General features: G+C 40.8%; 1 protein-coding gene across 3 annotated transcripts in view; it reads left to right on the top strand.

Annotated features, from left to right (window-relative positions):
* Positions 1–24,475, top strand: part of usp24 (ubiquitin specific peptidase 24) — a 78,429-nt gene that overhangs the window by 14,560 nt on the left and 39,394 nt on the right. The window contains exons 2-14 of one of the 3 annotated variants that reach the window (XM_051932682.1): positions 9,356–9,524; positions 9,608–9,675; positions 10,002–10,145; positions 10,434–10,556; positions 11,434–11,469; positions 11,571–11,636; positions 11,746–11,811; positions 11,987–12,061; positions 12,314–12,472; positions 12,701–12,815; positions 12,924–13,027; positions 13,139–13,246; positions 13,436–13,531. In XM_051932682.1, coding sequence (XP_051788642.1) covers positions 9,356–9,524; positions 9,608–9,675; positions 10,002–10,145; positions 10,434–10,556; positions 11,434–11,469; positions 11,571–11,636; positions 11,746–11,811; positions 11,987–12,061; positions 12,314–12,472; positions 12,701–12,815; positions 12,924–13,027; positions 13,139–13,246; positions 13,436–13,531 — 1,329 coding nt within the window. Of the gene's footprint in view, positions 1–9,355; positions 9,525–9,607; positions 9,676–10,001; positions 10,146–10,433; positions 10,557–11,433; positions 11,470–11,570; positions 11,637–11,745; positions 11,812–11,986; positions 12,062–12,313; positions 12,473–12,700; positions 12,816–12,923; positions 13,028–13,138; positions 13,247–13,435; positions 13,532–24,475 lie in introns of those variants that run through there. The other 2 variants (XM_051932683.1, XM_051932684.1) reach the window with 2 other exon arrangements.

The following is a 24,475-nucleotide window of genomic DNA, read 5'->3' on the forward strand; positions in this document are numbered from 1 at the left end:
CAAGGAGAATGAGGCTGGACCTGGCCAGACTCCAAGATCAGGCTGTTTCAAATGCATTTGCATGCAGTTTGTGTGAGGAACTTGCAGACTTTGGTACAACTGCCAATCCTAATGTGATGTGGGAGGCCTTCCATGATAAGATCCTGAAGGTTGTGTTTGTATTGCCAGTGTTCCCAGATGGAGGTATTTCATCTTGCAGGGCACCCTGGATATCATCGGGAGGAGTCACAGTGCACAGCTTGACGGCAACTCTTGTCTGCACCGGGAACTGAAAAGGATGGCTAAAGGAGCACTGAGGACAGATAAGGAGGCATTTGTTAGACGAATCTGTGAGCAAGTGACACGTCATCTAGTAACCCACATCCTGCTTATAGAGGAATCGAAAAGCATTACGCACATTCAAATTTGTTCCTCAGAGAGTCGCAGTCAGAGTGGGTAATGGAACAGTCCTTATGGATGACACTGCAGTTGTGACCCGCTGTGTCTTTGAACAGCTGTTTAAAGCTTATCCTCCAGCTAGGATGTTGGACATCTCTGGATCCATGGCTCTTGAAGCTGATCCTCTAATTAGTTGTGAAGCACCCAATCTCATTGAGATTGCACAGGTGGTGAAGCAGCCGAGGGTAGGAGAGCCTGCAGGATCAGTGGTATCCAGGGTGAACTTCTCCTGACTGGTGGTAAGGCTATTCTCCTGCCATTGCCAGTGATCTTTGCTTCCATTTGGGAGACTGGCATTATCCCAACAAACTGAAAAAGGGGACTTGTCCCTCTGTGGAAAGGGAAGGGTGATCGCCTGGATTGTGGCAACTACAGGGTGATAACAGTGCTGTCAGTGCTTGTTATGGTCCTTACTAGGTTCATCCTCAATAGGATCTGTGATCATTTGCTTACCTACCAGTGACCAGAACAGTCTGGTTTTACACCTAAGAAGTCTACCATCAACAGCATCCTGACACTGAGTGTTCTCATCGAACACACATGTGAATATCGTCAGTTTCTTTGCAGCCTCTGTTGATTTTCTTAAAATGTTTGACTCGGTTGATCAAACTGTCCTGTGGGACATCCTGAGACTTTGCGGGATCCCCATGAAGTTGCTGGACATCATGTCCAGCTTTTACACTGGTACTGTGAGTACTGTGCAGAGATCTGCACTGCACAGATTAAGGCACTCTCTGTGCAATGCTGTCAAAAAGATTAAAAAGAGCAATGATGGCAATTCTAAATTGTGCTTGGTGTGTGGGTGTGTTTGTGTGTGTCCTGTGGTGGGTTGGCACCCTGCCCGGGATTGGTTCCTTCCTTGTGCCCTGTGTTGGCTGGGATTGGCTCCAGCAGACCCCCGTGACCCTGTGTTCGGATTCAGCGGGTTGGAAAATGGATGGATGAATGGATGATATTTTGTTCCACATCTTCTAAATACCGATGTTAACTGTTCATTACTAATCAAGTATTTATTCTTAAATGCCATTCCATTCTTATGCATATGTTATGAAGTCAATATGTAAGCACTTCAAATAAAGTGTTACTGAAATGTGTCACATTATATTAATGTTCTCTACGCATGGTTAAGTAATCTCTAAACAAATCAACACTTCAAATGTGTTGGTGCATGCTAATTCAGTCAGGATAAAATCGATATTGAATCGGAATCAAATTGAATCGGGACATCAGTGATGATACCCAGCCCTATATATAAGTCTGTCACCAACAACTGCAGCAGGTCGCTGCTCAAACTGTGAGCCCTGAAATTCCACTACTTTCTCCAGTGGTGTTGACACTCGGACGGTGGGCTGAAACTCTCCTTTTCAAACCGACTTTGATATCTGTCCACTTCTCTTTTTATTTCAGGCACTTTTTCAAGTTTCTGAACTTGAACTTTTGAGTACCTGTGCCACTCCATCAATTTCCTTTTGTTGCATATACCACTACTTAAGCCACCAAATAGTATGTTTTTCTTTGCTTCCAATCAGAGTAGGACCGCCATTTCGCTTTTGCTAAAATTTTAATTTTTTACACATGCTTTTGCCATTGTCTTTTAAGAAAACACTGAATGAAAGGGGCTGTTTATATTGATTTGCATATATGTGAAATTCTGGGAGGCATTGGGATGGGGCTGTAGGCTCGTGCATGTGTGTTAAAATTCATTTTGAGTTTTATAAGGGTAAAGTGTGTAGAACTTTGCTTATGCACAGTTTTATGCATCTGAATTTTTTTTGTGAGTACACTCATTTGTAGTTATGTCTGTATGCCACTTTTTTGTGTGAATTCTACGCAAGGTGTTTTACATGAGACCCCAGGTATCTCAGTTGTAAAACTTGCATGGATTTGAGCATGAAAACATAAGTATACCAAAGAACATGAAAATGTCCAAAGCCCAAACCCAAAAAATCTTGTTTATTAAACCTGGTGAACACACATCAAATGCAACATATCTTTATAAATCATTGTCATCTTGTAAATATATGTACGTCAATGTGCCCAGTTGCCACCTTTAAACAACCATATATGGACTATGCTAATCACCCTTTTCAATTGCTTCTGCATGGTGCTTAGACAATGGAAACACTGTCGCAACATAAACCCCTAAATCCTTTTCAGAGGTCTCTTCAAGTAGTTCACTGTCTGCCATTTTCCATTTATAATTAATGTTCCTTTTACCCATGTGTAACACTTTGCACTTTTCTACATTAAGCTCCATTTTCCACGTGTTCCCCCTGTTCTGACACTTGTGCAAGTCTTTTTGAGTTCTTTTTACTGCCTCCACAGTCGTCCGCCTTTCTTTGAAGTTTAGTGTCATCTGCAAATTTCATAAGTTTGCTAATTTTACTGGAATCAATGTCATAAATGTAACTCAGAAAAAGTAACAATCCATGCATACGACTCCTGACAAAAGCCACAGTTTCCCCCACTTCATTCACCTCTTATCTGTACTGTGAGATCCAGTTTTGTAGGTTACCTGAAATGCCTACAGCTCATAGTTTCAAAAAGCCTTTGAGTCAGTGTGATACTGAAGATAAATTCTAAAAGTCTGATTCAGTTCTTTTGTATGCTTTGCTTTTATCAACAATTGCAGTTGCCTGGTCAAAAAATCTAAAAGACTGGTTTAGCAAGATTTTCTTCTCATAAACCTGGTTGTTATGTAGTATATTATTATCATATAGATGCTATAGTTTATTTCTGCTATAGGTTCCATATTTTTGCATAATATTGCTCATTGGAAGTCCACCTTAATAAAAGGATAAATGTTTGTGTGTCCACCTGGTTGCTGTTTCTCTATCATTCCAACACATGGTATACAACAAACATTGTATAGTAATAAAATGCATTGCATTTGTCATTCCAGCAATTGGAGAGTTACAAGTACTAACACTGCTTTAACAAATTATGTATCAAATAGCATATAACAGAGACATATGCATTGCATGGTGAGCTACAAATATCAATACTGAGGTCTGCATTGATTACTTAAGCTGTGCTACCCTTCTAAAACAGGTTACACATCTGTTGTCAGTATGTAGTTACATTTGAGAATGTAATTTCAATAGAATAGGTTAAATTATAAAGAAAATGGCAAAAAATATCAACATTTAAAGCTAATGTAAAGAGCACAAATATTTATGAATTTCAAAGAAATATTTGTAGGCCACATAGCTAAACAGATCAATTTAATGTTAGAATGGCATGCAGCTTGTCAAATTGGTTGGAATAAAAACCTGCAGTCATAGGTGTCACTAGATAGATAGATAGATAGATAGATAGATAGATAGATAGATAGATAGATAGATAGATAGATAGATAGATACTTTAAGGACTGAACTTAAAATCCAACTGGTTTGGAACATTAAAAAAATGTATAAAGTGGACATAATAATACTACTTAATAGAAATGACTAATAATAGACTGTTTCAGATAATCCATTGTGCGTTATCTAACCAGCCTAATCCACTTTAAGGTTGGGGGGACCAGAGGCCATCCCTCTAGCATCGGGAACAAGAATGATGCCAACACACCCTGGAGTGTCTATCATGGGCCCATTGATTCTCACACACACACGCACACACACAAATATTCATAGGACCAATTTATTATCCATCCATCCATTTTCCAACCCGCTGAATCCGAACACAGGGTCACAGGGGTCTGCTGGAGCCAATCCCAGCCAACACCGGGCACAAGGCAGGAACCAATCCCGGGCAGGGTGCCAACCCACCGCAGGACACACACAAACACACCCACACACACACTAGGGCCAATTTAGAATCACCAATCCACCTAACCTGCATGTCTTTGGACTGTGGGAGGAAACCCACGCAGACACGGGGAGAACATGCAAACTCCACGCAGGGAGGACCCGGGAAGCGAACCCAGGTCCCCAGATCTCCCAACTGCGAGGCAGCAGTGCTACCCACTGCGCCACCGTGCCACCATTTATTATCCTTAATTCACATTACAAAAAACATCCACCTTGTCAGTTTTGGCTATAAGGATACAAGGGAATGCAAAGAAATATCAAAGTTTCATGCGGTACTAAAACTGGTTTTGAGGGTGTGCTTATCACTCTCATTGACAGGCAAGGTTTTCCTTCAGTGGACCAGTCGTTCCACTTTTTCCTGCATGAGAAACTTTATATCTGTATCAAACGTTCTTTTTAAGTGTAGGCAATTGAGATCTGTGACTCATAACCTTTGTGGATAAGATACAGGTCTGGTATACTAGATGCTTGAATCTCCAGTATGGATCCAGCTTAGTTGGGTTTGCATCTCCGTAAGCATTTTTATTTCAGTACAAAGTAGCAAATATGTGTTTTTAAGTCAGTAAGTTAATTTTATTTGGCTTAAAACTGTAAAATGGGCAGCTGTGTTTTTTTCTTTTTGTTATCCCCCTTCCAACTGGGACAAAGTCAATCACTTTGTCAGGCATGCTTTGTATGTTAACCTCAACTTTAACTTTTGCCACACATGCTTCCCATAAGTTTTACCTCTATTACAGTTTTTATTGCAACAGACTGCCTTCCTCAGTCAAATTTCTTTCTTTCTGTCTTTCTAAACAATACCAGACATATGCTAAAAGAGGAAAAACTGACTATTCATCACTTTTGTTTTGAAATGCTGGTGGCTTGTTAGTAAATCAGCAGTGGGTTTATGTGATTGATGGTGTTAACATCTAGTGGCATGGTCCATCTGAATAATTTTATTAATTTAGTGTTGTGAAAGTTCCTAGTAGCGTCTTGAAGAATATTAAGTTAAGTCTTCCTGTTGACATCTTGCTAAGTTCCGGCTTCCAGTTTCAGATGATTCCATGGGATTCCTGCCAGAAAGTACACCATCTAATGTATATGTTACAAAAAGTCTGAAGAAGTAAATAGCAATTGTCATAAGAATTTTTTCAGATGAGACTTTCCTTTCAGGTGCCTCAGCTGCCAATAAACATTAAATAAATAAACATTTCAATTACTTTGTTTTACTTTTGATATAAAACATTAATAGTTGACTATGGATTACTCACTGAATCATTTTCATCTCAAGAGGAACTCAGACATGTATACAGTCACTGGACTTTCCATTTACACATTCTAACATCATCGTAAGATGCCTAGTTCTCGGTCACTCTCCTGAGCGACAGTAGCTTTTGAATAGTAGAGGATGTTGTCAGAAGGTGCCCAACATTTCTCATGTGTTTTAGCCCTTACCCATAACCCCCTCCAGTTGGTGGGTTGGCAGTGTTGCCCAAATCACTGCCCATCAGCTCCTGACATCTAGGTCTTCTTCACCTTTTCATACCATAGCCAAATAGACTCATTCTGGTGCCTCATTCAGCCTGTTAGCTGTTGTCTTTCTCTCCTTTACTGACGATTCCAAGGCCATAAGCATGTCACAAGTCTTTTTTGTTGGGAATCCTCTACATCCAGCCTCAACTGAGAATAGCCAAGCCTCCAGACATTTGACCCTATGATGATTTTCTCTGTCTGTTCTGACCATCCGCTCTTTGGGATGTTGAACAACTGGTGGGAACTGCAATTTCCTTGCCAGGACCTCTTCTCCCACTTTTACACCTTCTGAAGGATGTTGCTTGAGGCAAGGAATCTCTACCCTGCTCTGATGATCTGGATTGAAGGTGTTACTGTCCCCAGAGTTTGCTGGTTTTTTTTTTTACCTAATTCCTGCTCCAAGATATTTGTTAGAGCAAGAAGCACTTTGTTATGCCTCCACCTGTATCTCTCTTTGGTGAGTGCAATATTTTAAAATGACAGGATGTGGGTTGTGGTGCCTTCATTTCCATGGCATTTGCACAGTGTGTCTTCTCTCCACCCCTACCTATACAGGATTGCTGATAATGGCAGGATTCCTTACACAGATTAGAGTAGGAAAGAAATCTTGTAGGGCTTCAGCTTCCCAAGAGTACATGAGTAGTGATGGTTGAGATTGAAATTAATGTGTAGGTTTTGCATCTTGAAAAAGTATGGGCCAATGGCAAATTTTATATCTCATGTATAGTCCTTTTCCTATGTGCAAAAGCATGGTGATGATGGAGTTTTGTACCTGCAAATAATTTGGAGGCACTCCATTACTAATATCCATTGAGCTAGATATGTGGCTGCTGGCAAGCCCCCCAGAGGGATCCTGGTTTAGATTTGCTTACAGAGTTTGGAAGGTAAGCACAGATGAAGTTACCACTAACCACAAATGAGCAGTGAGGTGAAATTGGTGGCGTGAATGCGCAGGTAGACTATACAGTGCATCCGGAAAGTATTCACAGCGCATCACTTTTTCAACATTTTGTTATGTTACAGCCTTATTCCAAAATGGATTAAATTCATTTTTTTCCTCAGAATTCTACACACATCACCCCATAATGACATCGTGAAAAAAATTTACTTGAGATTTTTGCAAATTTATTAAAAATAATAAAACTGAGAAATCACATGTACATAAGTATTCACAGCCTTTGCTCAATACTTTGTCGATGCACCTTTGGCAGCAATTACAGCCTCAAGTCTTTTTGAATATGATGCTACAAGCTTGGCACACCTATCCTTGGCCAGTTTCGCCCATTCCTCCTCCATCAGGTTGGATGGGAAGCGTCGGTGCACAGCCATTTTAAGTTTTCTCCAGAGATGTTCAATCGGATTCAAATCTGGACTCTAGCTGGGCCACTCGAGGACATTCACAGAGTTGTCCTGAAGCCACTTCTTTGATATCTTGGCTGTGTGCTTAGGGTCATTGTCCTGCTGAAAGATGAACCGTCGCCCCAGTCTGAGATCAAGAGCTCTCTGGAGCAGGTTTCAATCCAGGATGTCTCTGTACATTGCTGCAGTCATCTTTCCCTTTATCCTGACTAGTCTCCCAGTCCCTGCCGTTGAAAAACATCACCAAAGCATGATGCTGCCAGCACCATGCTTCACTGTAGGGATGGTATTGGCCTGGTGATGAGCAGTGCCTGGTTTCCTCCAAACGTGACGCCTGGCATTCACACCAAAGAGTTCAATCTTTGTCTCATCAGACCAGAGAATTTTCTTTCTCATGGTCTGAGAGTCCTTCAGGTGCCTTTTGGCAAACTCCAGGCGGGCTGCCATGTGCCTTTTACTAAGGAGTGGTTTCTGTCTGGCCACTCTACCATACAGGCCTGATTGGTGAATTGCTGCAAAGATGGTTGTCCTTCTGGAAGGTTCTCCTCTCTCCACAGAGGACCTCTGGAGCTCTGACAGAGTGACCATCGGGTTCTTGGTCACCTCCCTGACTAAGGCCCTTCTCCCCCGATCGCTCAGTTTAGATGGCCAGCCAGCTCTAGGAAGAGTCCTGGTGGTTTCGAACTTTTTCCACATACGGGTGATGGAGGCCACTGTGCTCATTGGGACCTTCATAGCAGCAGAAATTTTTCTGTAACCTTCCTCAGATTTGTGCCTTGAGGGAGGTCTACAGACAATTCCTTTGACTTCATGCTTGGTTTGTGCTCTGACATGAACTGTCAACTGTGGGACCTTCTATAGACAGGTGTGTGCCTTTCCAAATCATGTCCATTCAACTGAATTTACCACAGGTGGACTCCAATGAAGCTGCAGAAACATCTCAAGGATGATCAGGGGAAACAGGATGCGCCTGAGCTCAATTTTGAGCTTTATGGCAAAGGCTGTGAATACTTATGTACACGTGCTTTCTCAATTTTTTTATTTTTAATAAATTAGCAAAAATCTCAAGTAAATTTTTTTCACGATGTCATTATGGGGTGTTGTGTGTAGAATTCTGAGGAAAAAAATGAATTTAATCCATTTTGGAATAAGGCTGTAACATAACAAAATGTGGAAAAAGTGATGCGCTGTGAGTACTTTCCGGATACACTGTATATGAGGCAGATTAGCACATGGGAGCTGCGTGGAAGGAGCTGTGGAAGATAGAGGCATTGTTGGAAGGCAGCCAAAGAAGGAGATGGCAGATTAACCCATAAAGAGTAATATTCATTATTTTCCACTCCAGAAAAGCATTAAAAAAACCTCATTCTAATATGTTTTGTGTTTCACTGTTTTAAAATTGCATGCACAACAACTTTTAGTGACGTTTTCGCAAAGCTTGTTGCAGAACCAGTTTCTGCTGTTTCCCTTGTTAATGAAGAGATCAGGACTGAGCTCTCATCATTCATACCACCTTCTGGCCATTTGAGATGTGATTGATATCAATAAGCATACAAGAGCTGCTCTGATGTAACTGACAGAGAAAAAAGGATTGGTTTTCCATCACTTATCAGATACATGCTGCTAGCAGGCACTTGATGTCCTCACAAAACTACAGGGAAGTGGTGAGGCAGTTTTATTTGTTGTTATTAGGGATATTCATGATCAGTCATTGCTCGATTTAACTTAGAAGTTTAAGGCAATGTGCATGGATTTAATCTGCCTGCCTGTCTTCATTAATTTACTGGCACATTATTGTAACATTCAGTAACTCATGTTTGTTAGTGCAGTCCCAATGTTAGTTGTGAGTTTGAACCTATTGACTATGCCTAGATGTGTCTTCGACTCTTCCATCTTTTCAGTATATTGGTTTTTGATATAACTGCTACCAGTGCTTAAAGGATGGTTGAAGGTAATTGATTAGCTTTGGCACAACCCATGCTAATTGATAGCCACCCTTGATTTGTCATCACAGTCAATGTGCGATTTTCCTATTATGTTTGGATGCTAATGCTGCCAGTATGGTAGGGTGCTGCAGTCTGACCTTATAAGTGACGTGCTTGTTTTGGATGTGCTAATGCACCTGTGTTTCTTCACACACAAAATGTTTCAAGCTAGACACATAGCTGAAAGCCTTGCTGAATCTAATCTGTATTGTCATGTTTTGTTTTTTTTTTTTGTTTTTTTTCCAGAAGAGCAATGATGAGAATGGCAATTGTTCAGGTGGCAACATAGAGTTCCCCACTACTAATCTGTATGAGCTGGAAAGCCGGGTGTTTACAGACCACTGGTCCATTCCTTATAAACGGGAGGAATCCTTGGGCAAGTGCCTGATAGCTTCCACGTGCCTGGCAAGACTTGGTAAGTGGGCACTATACCAGGCTCTCACCTGCCAACAGCAGGGCTACCTTCTCCTGTCACTGTGTTTTTGCAATTTTCTGCAGGTCTTGCAGATGCCGATGAAAATTGCAAAAGATTCATGGATAGATGTATGCCAGAAGCATTGAAGAAGGTATGGAGAAACAGGGCAGGTGGGACAGAGCAGAACTTGTGTTTCAGCTTTTTAATATCTTAAATGTTACAATTTGTGGTTGCTGGGATACATTACAGTGGTAAAATGTGCTGCAAGACGTTTTCAGCCTTCATTTATACCATATTCACTGGGGGAAACTTATGAGCTTGGCAAAACATAGGCCACCAGTATATGTGCCATCTCACTAGAATTAGTGAAAGCTTCATATGCTGCCAACCTTTCATAGTAAAACCATTAACAAACTGGCAGCTCCTCTGATTTCTTATATAATAAGACACTTTTTTAACATATCTCCTTGTTTGCAGTTGTTGACGTCAAGTGCCGTTCATAAATGGGGTACAGAAATCCATGAAGGCATCTACAACATGCTTATGTTATTGGTGGAATTGGTGGCTGAACGAGTGAAGCAGGACCCCATTCCCGTCGGTTTAATGGCAGTGCTAACCATGGTAGGTGATACTATCTGAGTAGAATTCTCTGAAATATCCTTTGGCTTTGTTCTGTTGATGTGCAGTTTTGTGTCTTATCGCTGATCACCCCTGATCTTTTTGTTTTGTTGTAACAAAGCCTGCAAAGGAGCTGCATGTTCTCATCTGGTCTTTTTCAGTCCATCATTTTGTGTTTTTCAGTCCTAACCTTATTTAGTAGCAGCATTTAACACAAAGTATGCTGTATGGTTTCACAAAAATGGATTGCCATAGGCAGGCCATTTCAGTGTGCCTCTTTTTTTGTTTTAGGCATTCAATCCTGACAATGAATATCATTTCAAAAATCGTATGAAGTCCTGCCAGAGGAACTGGGCTGATGTGTTTGGGGAAGGCAGCATGTTTGCTGTGCCGCTCAACAGCTCATATCCAAAGGTGAGACCAGGAAAAAGGTTTTGTTTAATTTTAAAGCTTATGACCTATGACTATGCAAAACGAAGTAGCTGACTGGAGAGTTACTGCTGTCTGGCCACCCACGCTGATCTTTACACAGATGGCCCTCATGCCTGTGTGTTCTTGAATCAGCTTGGTGTTCAAGTCATAAGACTGAGTGGAATATTATACCAGCCAACTTCAAAGAAAGACTAGCTTGGCAGGTAGGGAGTTTAGTAGTACGTTCATAGGATCTTGACAGCCCTGCGACTTTCTAGAGGTTAATGGAGGACAAAGGATCTTGGAGCTCACCTGTCCAAACACCAGCTATGTATGGAGAAGAGAAGTCTGCATAGCTGCTGGCCATGGGCCTGATTCCGTTTATGTGGGAAAGTGCTACAGAGTATGTTAAATAACATCTGAGCTGTAAAGGAAGTCTACTTGTAAAATCTTGCATCTCCCACTTAACTTAACCAACTGTTTCCCTACTAATGCCCTTCAGAGGAGACCAGAAGGTCTAAGTAAAGTGATTCTCACATAAAAGTGTCATCATAGTCAGTCCTTCTAAACCTGCCCCTAGTGACATCATACCCTGCAGAAGAGACTATACATCTCCATGGGTAAAAGTTTTGTTTGTAGACATCTCAGTGAAGTCAATATTTTCCCTAGTAAAGTTAAAGTGGGAACACTCCACTCTCAATTTCAACATGCAGCCTTTAGTCCATCTACCAACATCCCTGTCCAGTAGTGCGCTTGAACGTGTCTTCTGGCTTACAGTATAAGTCCATCCCTGTCGATCAACCATAAAAATTAATTTTTACCTTTGATGAGTAGATACAATTTTCTGAAAGGCTATCTGTTCTTGTTTCTTTTTTGGCAGGAGCCCCATGGCTGGCTTGTTGACTTGGTCAATCGGGTTAGTGCCCTTTTTTTTTTGTTCTTTTTGTGAATCTGAGGCATGACTGCCACATCAGTAGCAAGTTTATTGCTAATCTTTTCTTTTTGTTTGCTTCATAGTTTGGTGAGATGGGTGGCTTTGCTGCTATACAATCCAAGTTGCACTCTGAGGATATCGAAATTGCGGTGAGTGGAGTGGAGTGAAGATGGCATCCTTTATAGATAGTCATTCTAATACTTGCACCTATTGCCTTTGTTGCTTTTTCGCATTTGATGATCTTCCTCATTTTATCAGTCTGTCTCAGCCCTGGTCCAGCCTCTTGGTGCCTGTGCAGAATATTTGAACTCCAGCTTGGTACAGGTAAGTTCTTCATTCTTTTCTTTTGCATGTACGCTTTAGGTTTGTAAACTTTAGGTTTTTATGCATCTTTGACAGCGTAGTCCCCCTTAGTACCCAGTCTGAGGATTAATGTGGTTTCAGACATTTAGATAGTGGCTGAATGTACAGAGTTACATGTTTGCTTTGTTTTTTGTAGCCCATGCTGGATCCAGTCATCCATAAAATGATAACATATGTGCAAAATTTAGAGGAGAAAGATTTAAAGGATAAGGTAAGTGATTTCACAAATACAAGCTTACATGGCTCTTTTGCCTTTGGACTGATAGCAAGTATCCTTCTCCCTCTGACTTCAGTGGCTTCATTGGCATGAAGCAATAAGGTGGAATTAGAAGCACCTGTAGATTGCACTCCCAACCCATTTGTACTGCTTATCTATAGCCCTTTTTCCACACTGTGAAAGATGCCACATTGCTAGTCTTCACTGGTGGTTCTGGTTTTGACTACTTTGCCTCTTTTGTGCTAGCGGCTGGTCAGCATCCCAGAGCTCCTGTCTGCCATAAAGCTCTTATGCATGAGATTTCAGCCAGACCTAGTGACTGTAGTGGATGACCTTCGCCTAGATATTCTGCTGCGTATGCTGAAAACACCACATTTTAGTGCCAAAATGAACTCCCTGAAGGAGGTAAGAGGGAATATCTTTCACTATCAATGAAAACTCCCTGTGCAATGCAACTCTCAGCTCGCATGTCATTGTGTGTTTTCTGTATTTGTGAATGGATACAAGAATAATGCTGAGTAACCACATTATTGAACTGTCAAAATGAGGTGTTTACATTTTGCTTTGAGTTTCGGTGATAATCTGAGATGTGGTGCCTGTGTGTTATGGTTGTGCTATGCTCTGTGTGGACAGGTAACCAAGCTGATTGAGGACAGTACGGTGACCAAATCTGTGAAGAATGCTATTGACTCAGACCGCCTATTGGACTGGCTAGTGGAGAACTCTGTGCTGTCCATAGCTCTTGAAGGTGCTTCTCCCACGTCTTTTATTTATCTTCTTTGAGGGAGTGACCTGTGTCCAAATGTTTTTTCTTTGTTTTGTTTTTTTTTTTTTGTTTTGTTTTGTTTTTTTTTAGGGAACATTGATCAGGCACAGTACTGTGAGCGGATCAAGGGTATCATTGAGCTGCTTGGAAGCAAACTGTCTTTAGATGAGCTTTCCAAGATCTGGAGAATCCAGGCAAGTGCTTTATCTGGCCCTTCTTGGGAATGTAGTGAAGTTAGACTTCACGCTATCCTGAGAACAGTTCTTGTAACTAAAATCAAGTGACTTTGTTCTTCCTGTGTACAGTCTGGCCAGTCCTCCACAGTTATCGAAAATATTCACAGCATCATTGCAGCAGCAGCCGTGAAGTTCAGCTTTGAACAGCTTAGTCACCTGTTTGTCCTGATTCAGAAGGTTGGTGCTTGAGTCCCATCAAGGAGAGTGTGCATGCACAGGGTGCTAGCAACCAGCTGCTGTGTCATACTGAGCAAACTTGAGATGTACTAGAATTAATCTTCCTGGCACGCCAAGGACTGTTTTCATCTTTTGTTCAATCCGTTGGTGTCTCACTGATTGCTAACTTTTTTTTTTCTTTTTCCTCAGAGCTGGGAGGTGGAAAGTGATAGAGTACGGCAGAAGCTTCTAAGCCTCATTGGACGAATTGGACGAGAAGCTCGTTCAGAGGCAACAACAGGCAAGGTATGTGTTTGTGTTGCACCATTTCTACATGGTACTTTACAGATTAAAAATGAACATTAATAGATGATTGAAAGGAATGTAACAGGCATTGAGTCTCCACAGCAGAAGAACAAAGGAAGGCAGAGCACTAGATCAAGACATAGGTGAAGACTTGAGGACACAAAGAATGAGACTCGGGAGGCAATAGAGTTGAGCAGTGATTGTGGCTGGATTTAATCCAAAACAGGCACAGGGCCAGAATTACAGATGGTGTCTATTACAAAATTGAGAAATGCAACAACACTACATTGTAACCTGTTATTGGTGCATAGGTAAGCAGCAGAGCTGTATGTGAGTGGCAGGGTGCTGATTTCTTTTTTTTTTGTTTAAATTATATATATAATAAAAACAGAGAATGTTGGTGGTGGGTCAGTATTGTGCATAGCAGATACTAGGCAGATTGAGAACTGGTTCCATGTTTACCCCACTGCTGGTTTTATTTGTGTCAGGGCTTGGGGTGTTGGTGGACGATGAGTCCTAGTGCAAAACACAAAGGCCAAGCTGCCTGTTTGGGGTTACATGCAAGACATGACTCACTATATGGAGTCATTTTGAAGCAGTGGGTTTTGGGAAGGAACAGTAAGACAGAACTGAGAAACTAGCTGAGTGATTTCTTATCAGATCATTAGAGACTGAGGGTCCTGAAACAAACAGGAATAAATTGCTGTGCAGTCTAGACAGGTTACGTGTCCCACACATGTAGTGTGTTTGATGTGTTTTTTTTCCAACTCTCTTGCGATTTTCCAAAAACTCCAGTTTATTTAGGTAGATATGAACACGCCAATCACACTCTGTTAAGGGTGAAAACAACTGGACCAAGACCTTTTGGAAAGGGTGGTGTGTCAATGTGGTACCAAGGGAATCCTGGGGCAGTTCATATGAGGTATGAATGTGGTCCAAAACAAGACCAATCTAAATACAGGAAATACCTTGCATTATGGGTGAATTTGTGCATTCTGTGGTAGTCATGCTAAGTGTCTGCTATCAGTAATTAGAGAATCTTATTCACAGCATAATGAGTCAAGGGTTAACAGGGAGAATTAAAATAAGTAGAAAGAAAGATCAAATTAAAATAGTACTTAGGTACAAATGTGGCAGAATATAAAAATAACAGTATAAAATAACTCCCACGATTACCAGTCAATTAGAGCAAGCCTAGCTCCTGATTTTAGCACCTGATACATGCATCTTGGAAAAATAAAAATAAAAAGTGTTAATTCAGCTGTGCTCAGATCGATCCAAACACATACAGAGGTGGCAAGAAATGAATAGCAGTGTTCTGTGAGACCGAACTTCAAGACCCCAATTGCTTACACAATGAAAGTGATGCGTGCAGGTGGGGCTTCACCTCAGTGTGACTGCTTTCCTGGTTTGATGTGGATAAGGCAACACACTAACTTTGACATACATGGTACACGTTGAACAAATATTCCAAAATGAACATCATTAATAAATATTTACAAGCGTTATGACAGTAAACATGTGATTTGAGATAAAGTACTCTGTGGCTACTGAAAACTAAAGTGTGCATCATCATACAGTTAATCTCGCCTGTTAAAGACTTCTGTCATAAAAGTGAAGCACATCACTGTTTGCCCTCAGCAGAGCTTTCCTTTATTTGTACACTCGCCTGTCTAAAATGCATCCTTTTTGTACCATGTATGATGTGTAATTTTCAATTAGCCTTCCAGTTGTTCAATAATAGGCATTTCGCTCACAGGGCTGTGTTTGGTAAATTAAAAAAAAAAAAATAATTATGGAAGTGCAGTTGTGCACAAATATAACTTTTGTATTCCCTGCATGATACTTTTTTCCAGGAAAAAAGTATTTCTTCTAGTGAAAGAAGTCCACAACATGGCCATGGGATGTTTGTTGATATGTTTAGTTTGCTTGAAAATTGAAGCGTGAAATGCAACCAAAAAACTGAAAGTGAAACAAAACAACAGTCATCCCCTGATTCTGAACAAAGCAAACACTATGATTGTGAAAACACCTCTAGTCATTCTCCTCGGCACTGCTTCAAGTGCTGCAAAGTCTCAGTTTTTACAATACGACTTAACATTTTATTTGTCTTTTTAATTGCTTCTCTGCTTTGTCTAGACCATAGGTGTTGAACTCCAGTCCTGGAGGGCCGCAGTGGCTGCAGGTTTTCATTCTAGAACCATCTTCTTCATTAGTGACCAGTTTTTTGCTGCTAATTAACTTATTTTGGCTTAATTTTAATTAACTTGACTCAGCCCCTTTGTTGTTTCTTTTTCCTTAATTAGCAGCAAAACAATAATGAGACACAAAATGAGCTGCCCACATGACCAGCTATCCACAATATCTGAAAATAAAGAAAGGTGAAGGTCGCAGTAAGACTGATCTCTCAGATCACCAAACAATTTTGCCGGTGTTCTTAGAAAAAACAGATAATCAACAATTTTGGAAATGTGTGCTGTGGCAGAATGAGAGCAGCAACAAGCCATGGAATTAAAAAACGAGTTTAATTAACAGCAGGAATCAGCTTCTCATTAAGAATCTGGTTGGAGTTAAATTGGTTGGAGTTTGAAGACCTAATTTAGCTGGTCTTCTGTTGGCTCGTTTCACATCTCATTTGTGCTTGGCTGTCATTTAATGAAGAAACGAATCAAGTCAGAGCACTGAATCCTTAAAAACAGGGCTATTAAAACAAAGGGCAAATGAGTTAATTAGCAGTGAAAACTGGTCACTGATTAGGAAAAGGGTTAGAATGAAAACCTGCAGCCACTGCGGCCCTTCAGGCCTGGGGCCTCATGTATAAACGGTGCGTATTCACAGAAATGTTGCGTACGAACGTTTCCACACTAAAATCGCGATGTATAAAACCTAAACTTGCCGTAAAGCCACGCACATTTCCACGATAACTCATACCTTGGCATACGCAATTTCTCCGCTCGGTTTTGCAGACTGGCGGCACCCAGCGTCAAAGCAGTGCTACTGTTTCTGTGTGATCACCCTTTCTTTCTTAGCTCCACATTCCTGACGCCGCTTTATAAATACACTGAAACTAACTGCATATTGTTTATTAGTGTAATGCATCTGATTGTTATTAACCTGCAGCAATATAATGGTCCAGGGAATAGCCATAGTATTCCAAATACCATAACTGCTTTAGCATTGTAACTCTCACTGCATCTTCTTCTTCTTTCAGCTGCTCCCGTTAAGGGTTGCCACAGCAGATCATCTTTTTCCATATTACTCTCACTGCACCACTCGGAATATTTATATCACTGTATCTGAGTGGGGAATCACAGCAGCAGCTGATTGGAAAGAGAATTATCGGTACACAGCATGAAGCAGACGCTGCCTGAGCCAAGGCAAAACGCTTCAGAGACTTCCCTGTACGGACTTTGCGGTTTAGAAAAAGTTTCATCCCAAGAACTATAAAAGCACTAAATCAGTCCATCAGGTGCTCCTTGTAGAACTGTTTGTACTTATAAGTACAATCACCTCACTGTAAACTTGCACGACAGTTATAATATTGCACAACCTGCACCACTTTATAAAGCGCGTATTTACATATGATGACAATATCATTTTTAAGATGAAATGCAGCAAAATATGTTGACTATATTATACAGATAAAACTTTAACTTCATTTAAATAATCTGTATTGTTAATAATTAAACATGTGAGGACACGGTGCCGCAGCACTAGCTAGTTCAGGGATTGTTCCTGCATTGCGTTGTATTCTTGCTGGTGCTGACGCGACACTGGAAGGATAGACGGATATGATCATTAAACATGTACTACGAAGATATTTCAATGTTCCTTAAAAGTTTTGAAGAATCGGAGTTTTAAGCTTGCAGATGGCTTCACGTCTACAGTATATAGCTGATTGTGTGGCGATTGGGTTTTTGGAGAAAAAAAAGTAAGGACAGGAATTGGAGATTAGTTCGTTTGAAAGAGACAGTACTTCTGTAATAAATTATTTCATCGAAGGTCGCGCATGGCGCTGCAAGCCTCTTGCGTGAGACATGAACAAGCACTGCGCCACCGTGTTCCCATGTTTAATAACATGCTTTCATTCCTATCATCATGAAAAAGATATCACGTATACATCTCAGTATTTTAATTATTCAGAGAGCTGTAATATCATGAATGTAATGGATTATGTGTCCTGTCGGAGAAAGAGAAAGCCCGTTTAAGAAGCAGGTAGTGATTCACACATGTAGAGCACATAGAAGATCAAATACAGAACAAAGCATTTAATGTGCCACTTTAGTTACAATGTGATTTGAGAAACTAGTAAATTAAACGATTTTAAGATGAAGTTTATGATGTTCTACCTTAATGGCAAAATAAACTACGTGATTAAAGTGGAAATTTCGAGATTAAAGTTGACATTTCGTGCTTTGTTCCCACTGTGTGCCTATTTTTTTTTATCTGTACCCTAATAAGCTTTCATATGACACTCAGACGGTGGGCTACGACTCGCCTTTTCACGGCGACTTTGATATGTGATTTCTTTTTTATTTCGTGCACTGTGCGACTTTGTGAACTTGAGCCTTCAAGTTTCTCCGACACTCTGTCACTCGATCAACTTCCTTTTGTTGATTATACCACTGTTTAAACCAACAAATAGTACGTTTTTCCTTTGCCTCCACTTGGTATTCGCTGAAATTCTTATATTTCCCCCCGTGCTTTTCCCATCGTCTTTTCACAGAAGGCTATTTATATTGATTTGCATATTCAAAGAGGTGTAATTCTGGGAGGAGTTGGGGCGGGACAGAAGGCGTGTGCATGTGCGTTACTTTTCACGCTGATCGGGATTTATGTAGTGGAAGAACGTGAAAGTTTGCATACGTACAGATTCCTGTATCTGGATTTTTCTGTGCGTACGCACAATCCCGCTTTTGTGCTTACGCCATGTTATAGTGTGAGTTCTACGCACGCCGTTATACATGAGGCCCCTGGAGTTCTACACCCCTGGTCTAGACAATGAGAATGTTGTGTCAACGTAAACCCTTTTAAATCCTTTTCAAAGGTTGCTTCCTGCAACATTGCTCCACCAGCCTTGAATGGATTTATAATTAACATATAATTAACATTTTTTTTTTTTTATATATTAAACTGTATATTCCGACTGTTTGCCTAGGTGACTTTGCATTGTTTTTACTGCCTCCCCAGTATTTTTCCAATTTTAATTTTATTTGGATAGATAGATACTTTATTGACCCCAAGAGAAATTTAAGTACCAGTAGTCAATAATAATACAGTAATCCCTCCTCCATCGCGGGGGTTGTGTTCCAGAGCCACCCACGAAATAAGAAAATCCGCGAAGTAGAAACCATATGTTTATATGGTTATTTTTATATTGTCATGCTTGGGTCACAGATTTGCGCAGAAACACAGGAGGTTGTAGAGAGACAGGAACGTTATTCAAACACTGCAAACAAACATTTGTCTCTTTTTCAAAAGTTTAAACTGTGCTCCATGACAAGACAGAGATGACAGTTCTGTCTCACAATTAAAAGAATGCAAACATATCTTCCTCTTCAAAGGAGTGCGTGTCAGGAGCACAGAATGTCACATAGATAGAGAAAACAATCTCTAGCAAACAAATCAATAGGGCTATTTGGCTTTTAAGTATGCGAAGCACCGCGGCACAAAGCTGTTGAAGGTGGCAGCTCACACCCCCTCCGTCAGGAGCAGAGAGAGAGAGACAGAGACAGAGTTTGTTTTTCAGTCAAAAATCAATACGTGCCCTTCGAGCTTTTAAGTATGCGAAGCACTGTGCAGCATGTCGTTTCAGGAAGCAGCTGCACAAAAGATAGCAACGTGAAGATAATCTTTCAGCATTTTTAGACGAGCGTCCGTATCGTCTAGGTGTGCGAACAGCCCCCCTGCTCAATCCCCATACGTCAGGATCACAGATAGTCAGCGCAAGAGAGAGAGAAAAGTAATCAATCTAGCTTCTCAGCCATCTGCCAATAGCGTCCCTTGTATGAAATCAACTGGGCAAACCAACTGAGGAAGCATGTACCAGAAATTAAAAGACCCATTGTCTGCAGAAATCCGCAAACCAGCAAAAAATCCGCGATATATATTTAAACATGCTTACATATAAAATCCGCGATGGAGTGAAGCCGCGAAAGGCGAAGCGCGATATAGCGAGGGATCACTGTAATAATAATATTTCTTTACATTTGTATAGCGCTTTTCTTAATACTCAAAGCGCTCTCCACGCAGGGAGGACCCGGGAAGCAAACCCGGGTCTCCTAACTGCGAGGCAGCGGCACTACCACTGCGCCACCGTGCCACTTATAATTATACCAAGTTAAATACAAACGTTTAAGTACACATTATACAAATACTATACAAATAATAAAGTCACAAGCTGGTGCATACAATAATGCCAGTGCAATGGGAATTGTGCATATAATACAATACTGCCAAAGTGACGGATAATAAAGTGACATTGATATTAAAGTAAAATCAAGTGACATGGCTTAAGCTGACAGGGTAACATGTTTAAAATGACACTTTCTGAAAAGGTTATACAGTAGTGACCAAGAAGTGAGATATCAGAAGTAGTGCATAGCTAATACAGCTTAATGTAGCTTATGAGCAGAGACGAAGCGTCAGGCTCATAACTCAACCACCCCCAACCCTGTTGGGAAGTTGTTAAAGAGTCGAATGGCTCTGGGGACCAAAGATCTTTTGTATCTGTCCGTATTGCAGTTCTGTGATAGCAGCCTACCACTAAACAAACTCCTCTGCCTAAGTATGATGGTGTATAGTGTGTGATGTTCAAATTCCGTAATAGATGGCAGCTTGCATAGTGTCCTCCTCTCTGCAACTGTCACCAGAGAGTCCATTTTTATACCAACCACAGATCCTGCTTGCCTAACTAGATATATGTGTGCAAGTGGGGTAATACATAACATTAGGCAGAATTTAGGCCCAAAGCAGGAATCTGCCCAACACACTCTTGTTCACACGGCGTCAATTTAAAGTCACCAGTTAACTTTTAGTTTTTAGGATGTGCAATGAAAATTCACATTGACATTGGGAGAGCCTGCACTTAAAATGACACAGTACTGGATTCCATCTTGGAATTTCCGGATTCATAAGGTAGTATTGCTTAAGTATTGAGGCAGTAGTCAGGTAGTATTGCACCAAAAATGATATATTAGAATTCTTTAATAAAATAATGTTAACTTATGTAAGATCAAGGTACTTAGAATGGCATAAGAAAAAATAAGAATATTGAAGTAATTACATGTAACTGTTGACCTTAAAAATACACCAAAATAGTATTTGTTAAAATGTGAAAGGCTAAAAACCCAAGTGAAACAGCTTAATAGAATGAATTTTGTGGAAAATATGCACCTGGTAATTTATTTTCATAACTTCTTGATACTGTGCAGGTGCCTGACAGATTCAGGACATTAGAACAGTTGTAACAAGAACGGGCCAACAAGCTTGTCCATCCTTTTCACCTTGATTGTTCAAAATAATATCAAATCGAGTTTTGAATGACCCTAAAGTCCTACTCTCCACCACACTCCTTGGTACTTTATTCTATGAGTCTGTGGTTATTTGCATGAAGAAACATTTTCTAACATTTGTGCAAACTTTACCTTTAACAAGTTCCCATCAGTGTCCCTGTGTTCTTGTTGAAGTATTTTGAAGTAGCAGCTGAGAATTATACTGTACTAATTCCCTTCATAATTTTAAAAACTCCAGTCAACTTAAATTTTCTTACATTTTATATGCTTGGCAGACAGTTTTATCTAAAGTGACTTACTAAAGAGGTAAGCATAATAAAGTAACAGTGGTGCTAGGCGCTGTTTGTTCAGCAAGTGTAGTTGTATAGGAAACAAAGTTGATTGCCACAAGTGAAAAGATGTTGTTAACTGATGAATATACAATCATAGATTACAATTTATAAAGCAATTAAACTTGCTGTAACAACAAATTAACCAACAATATAACATATCACAGTGCAAACTTTTTTTTTTTTTAATCAATTAGACAGATATTATCAAAACAGATGGGTTTTCAAATGCTTCATCAATACAGTGAGGGAACCAGCAGTACGGATGGAGGTGGGTAGCTCATTCCAACAACTAGGAACTACACTGAAAAAGAGTCTAGATTGCAGATGCAGCATAGCTAGATGCTTTTCCCTGGCAGACCTGAGTGGGTGACGAGGAGTACAGGACTTCGCCAGTGTCTCAATATACTCAGGTGCTGAGCCATTGACTACCCTGTAGGCATGCATCAGAGATTTGAACTTAATGCATGCTCCTACATGGAGCCAATTTAGCAACCTGAAGAGAGGAGTGACATGTGCCCTTCTTAGCTGTTTAAATTCAAGACGGGCTGCTGCATTCTGGACCATCTGCAGAGGCTTTGATAGCACATGCAGGTACACCTGCCAGAAGCGAGTTGCAGTAGTCCAGACGCAACAAGACCAAAGCCTGAACCAGAAGTTGTGCTGCATACTCTGTCAGATAAGGTCTGATCTTGTGGATGTTGTACGGCATGACCCTTCATGAATGAGAAACAGTAGAAATGTGGTCAGAAAATGCTGCTCATCAATCACCACTCTAAGGTTGGGTACTGACTACACAGGTGTTAGCAACAGTCAGCCAAGCTTTAAAGAGATGAACTGAGTGGCCTTGATCACAAGAAGCTCAGTTTTTGCCAGGCTGAGCTGTATATGGTGATATCCATGTTGAGATATCAGTAAGACTTTCAGAGTCTCTAGTTGATATCTTATTGTCCTCCAGAGAGAATGATAGATACAGCTGTGTATCATCTGCATAGTATTGATAAGATGAACCATGGGATTGGATGGTAGAGTCCAACAAGGTGGTGTACAAAGAGAAAAGTAGAGGACCCAGCACCAATCCTTGGGGTACACCTGTGCATGTCTGGTGCGCCCTTGACAACTCTCCTCGCCAAGACACACTGTAGGATCTGCCTGAGATGTAGGACTCTAACCATCTGAGAGTGGTCCCAATGACACCATGGCTAGAGAGGGTGACAAGAAAATGTTCAGCTCCTACAGTCTTTCATCATCCAAGCCTAGTCACCGTCTATATGGAATCTGCATATTTTCAGTGTCTGATTGGATTTTTATTTCACCTCCCAAAGACGTATAGTTTTAGTTTTAATTGGCAACTCTTAACTGACAAAAGTGTGCAAGTACGGTATCTTATCTAAGATTAGATACCTTCTTAGGTCTAATGTTGTTAGTGTAGTCATTTCTTGTTTTTTGCCTGGGTTATGTTTCTGAAAAACACCATAAATAGGAAACTGTGTAGGTAAATAGAATATCTTAACACCTGCCCCCAAACCATATGTTAAGGTAACCTGGCTTCCTTGCGGGGGTTGAAAGAGTTTAGCAGAGAAATACTCGCCAAACTGGTTTAAGGCACATCCCATTCCTAAGGGGGTAAACATGAATGCTTCTCACTAATGTAACACTATTTTGCCTAAATTACAAATAAAAACATACAAAATATTTATCAAGTTATATGCAAAATCTTGCATCACAGCATCATCTTATATATAAACGTCTATGTGTGGAAGTATATGTGTGTCTGTCTGTCTGGCCTGGAAGTGTGAGGCTACAGCATGAAGCTCAAAAACAAACCCGCTTAGCCACTAATACTCAAGCAAGGCGAGCACATCTGCAAAACAAAACCTCCGACGAGAGAGAAACTTGCTTACCTGCTGATAGACAAGTGGGGCGAGCATGTCCGCAAAACGAAACCGCAGACTCTGCATTTCAATTTTTTTTTCTGCCGATTTCATTAGTTTCTAGGAGCCTTGGCTTTTTACACCACGGTCTTACACAGTTAGTAATCACATAATTTAGTGTACCAAAACAACCAAAGCTCATCACAACAAATTTGTGCTTAGGAGCACCTGGCAAAACACTTCCATTAGCACTATGCTTCTCTGCATGGAATATTGTTAACAAAAGTCGCGAGAATGAAGTTGTTAAACTGAAGCACATAGGTGGGTAACTGGGCCACCGCAACCAAAAATGGAAGAAGGGGAGCCGAGCGAGTTAGAACAAGGGAATGAATCATTATAGTTCTAGCCTGTGTGGGACCATTGGGAAAGTGTCATGGGGTTGGGTGTTGGGAGCATGGGAGAGAGCAGTAATGGGGTAGTTGGATGGGACCCAGCTCTGGGGAGGCAAGCCAAAGGAGGACTGGCAGAGGAGACAGATTTTGGCAGATGCACCAGTCTTCTGCTCTTGTCCCTCAAGGCTTGGTAATGATCTTTCTACAAGTTCACCTGCAAAAACCTTATTTTTACTTCTAGAAAATCAAGTTTGATTGTCTTCTTGGTACTCCACCAGAGGCTGTAAGCAACTGCAGCAGGACCGATCCAAGGACATCATTACACCATCCAGTCAGTAGTAGCTATTGGGGATGTGTACAAAAGGCAGAAACTTAAATAGTGTGGGCTTATGAACTGTACTTCCTGGGAATTCCTCATTTATGGAGAACAATTGCAAGCTGTGGACCCCATCACAAATGCAGTTTAGAGGCTTACCCTCCCCTCTGAAAACTGGATAGACACAAGCTGATCCATTTAGTGTAATGTGTGTGCTGTCCAGAACATCTAAGGGCATCACAGACCTGTTATTGGTCAATGTCACATGTTACTGCTGCACAATAGACTTTTCCGAAATTTTTTTTCTACTGCGCATGGCCATGATTAAGTAGGAGTAGACCATAGGTGTCTTAAAATGGGTTACATTTTTGTAGGAACGTGTATGCAAATCCGCAGAGACCGATTCAGTGGATAATGAGGATTTACTGTATAGGCTTTGACATAAGAAACATTAAAATGGATTAAATTGATTCAGGAACTAGATGGCTGGGTAAAATAAAATGGTTTGTCTGAGCCTAC

Source organism: Erpetoichthys calabaricus, chromosome 10, assembly GCF_900747795.2.
Source record: "Erpetoichthys calabaricus chromosome 10, fErpCal1.3, whole genome shotgun sequence".
Taxonomy (NCBI): Eukaryota; Metazoa; Chordata; class Cladistia; order Polypteriformes; family Polypteridae; genus Erpetoichthys; species Erpetoichthys calabaricus.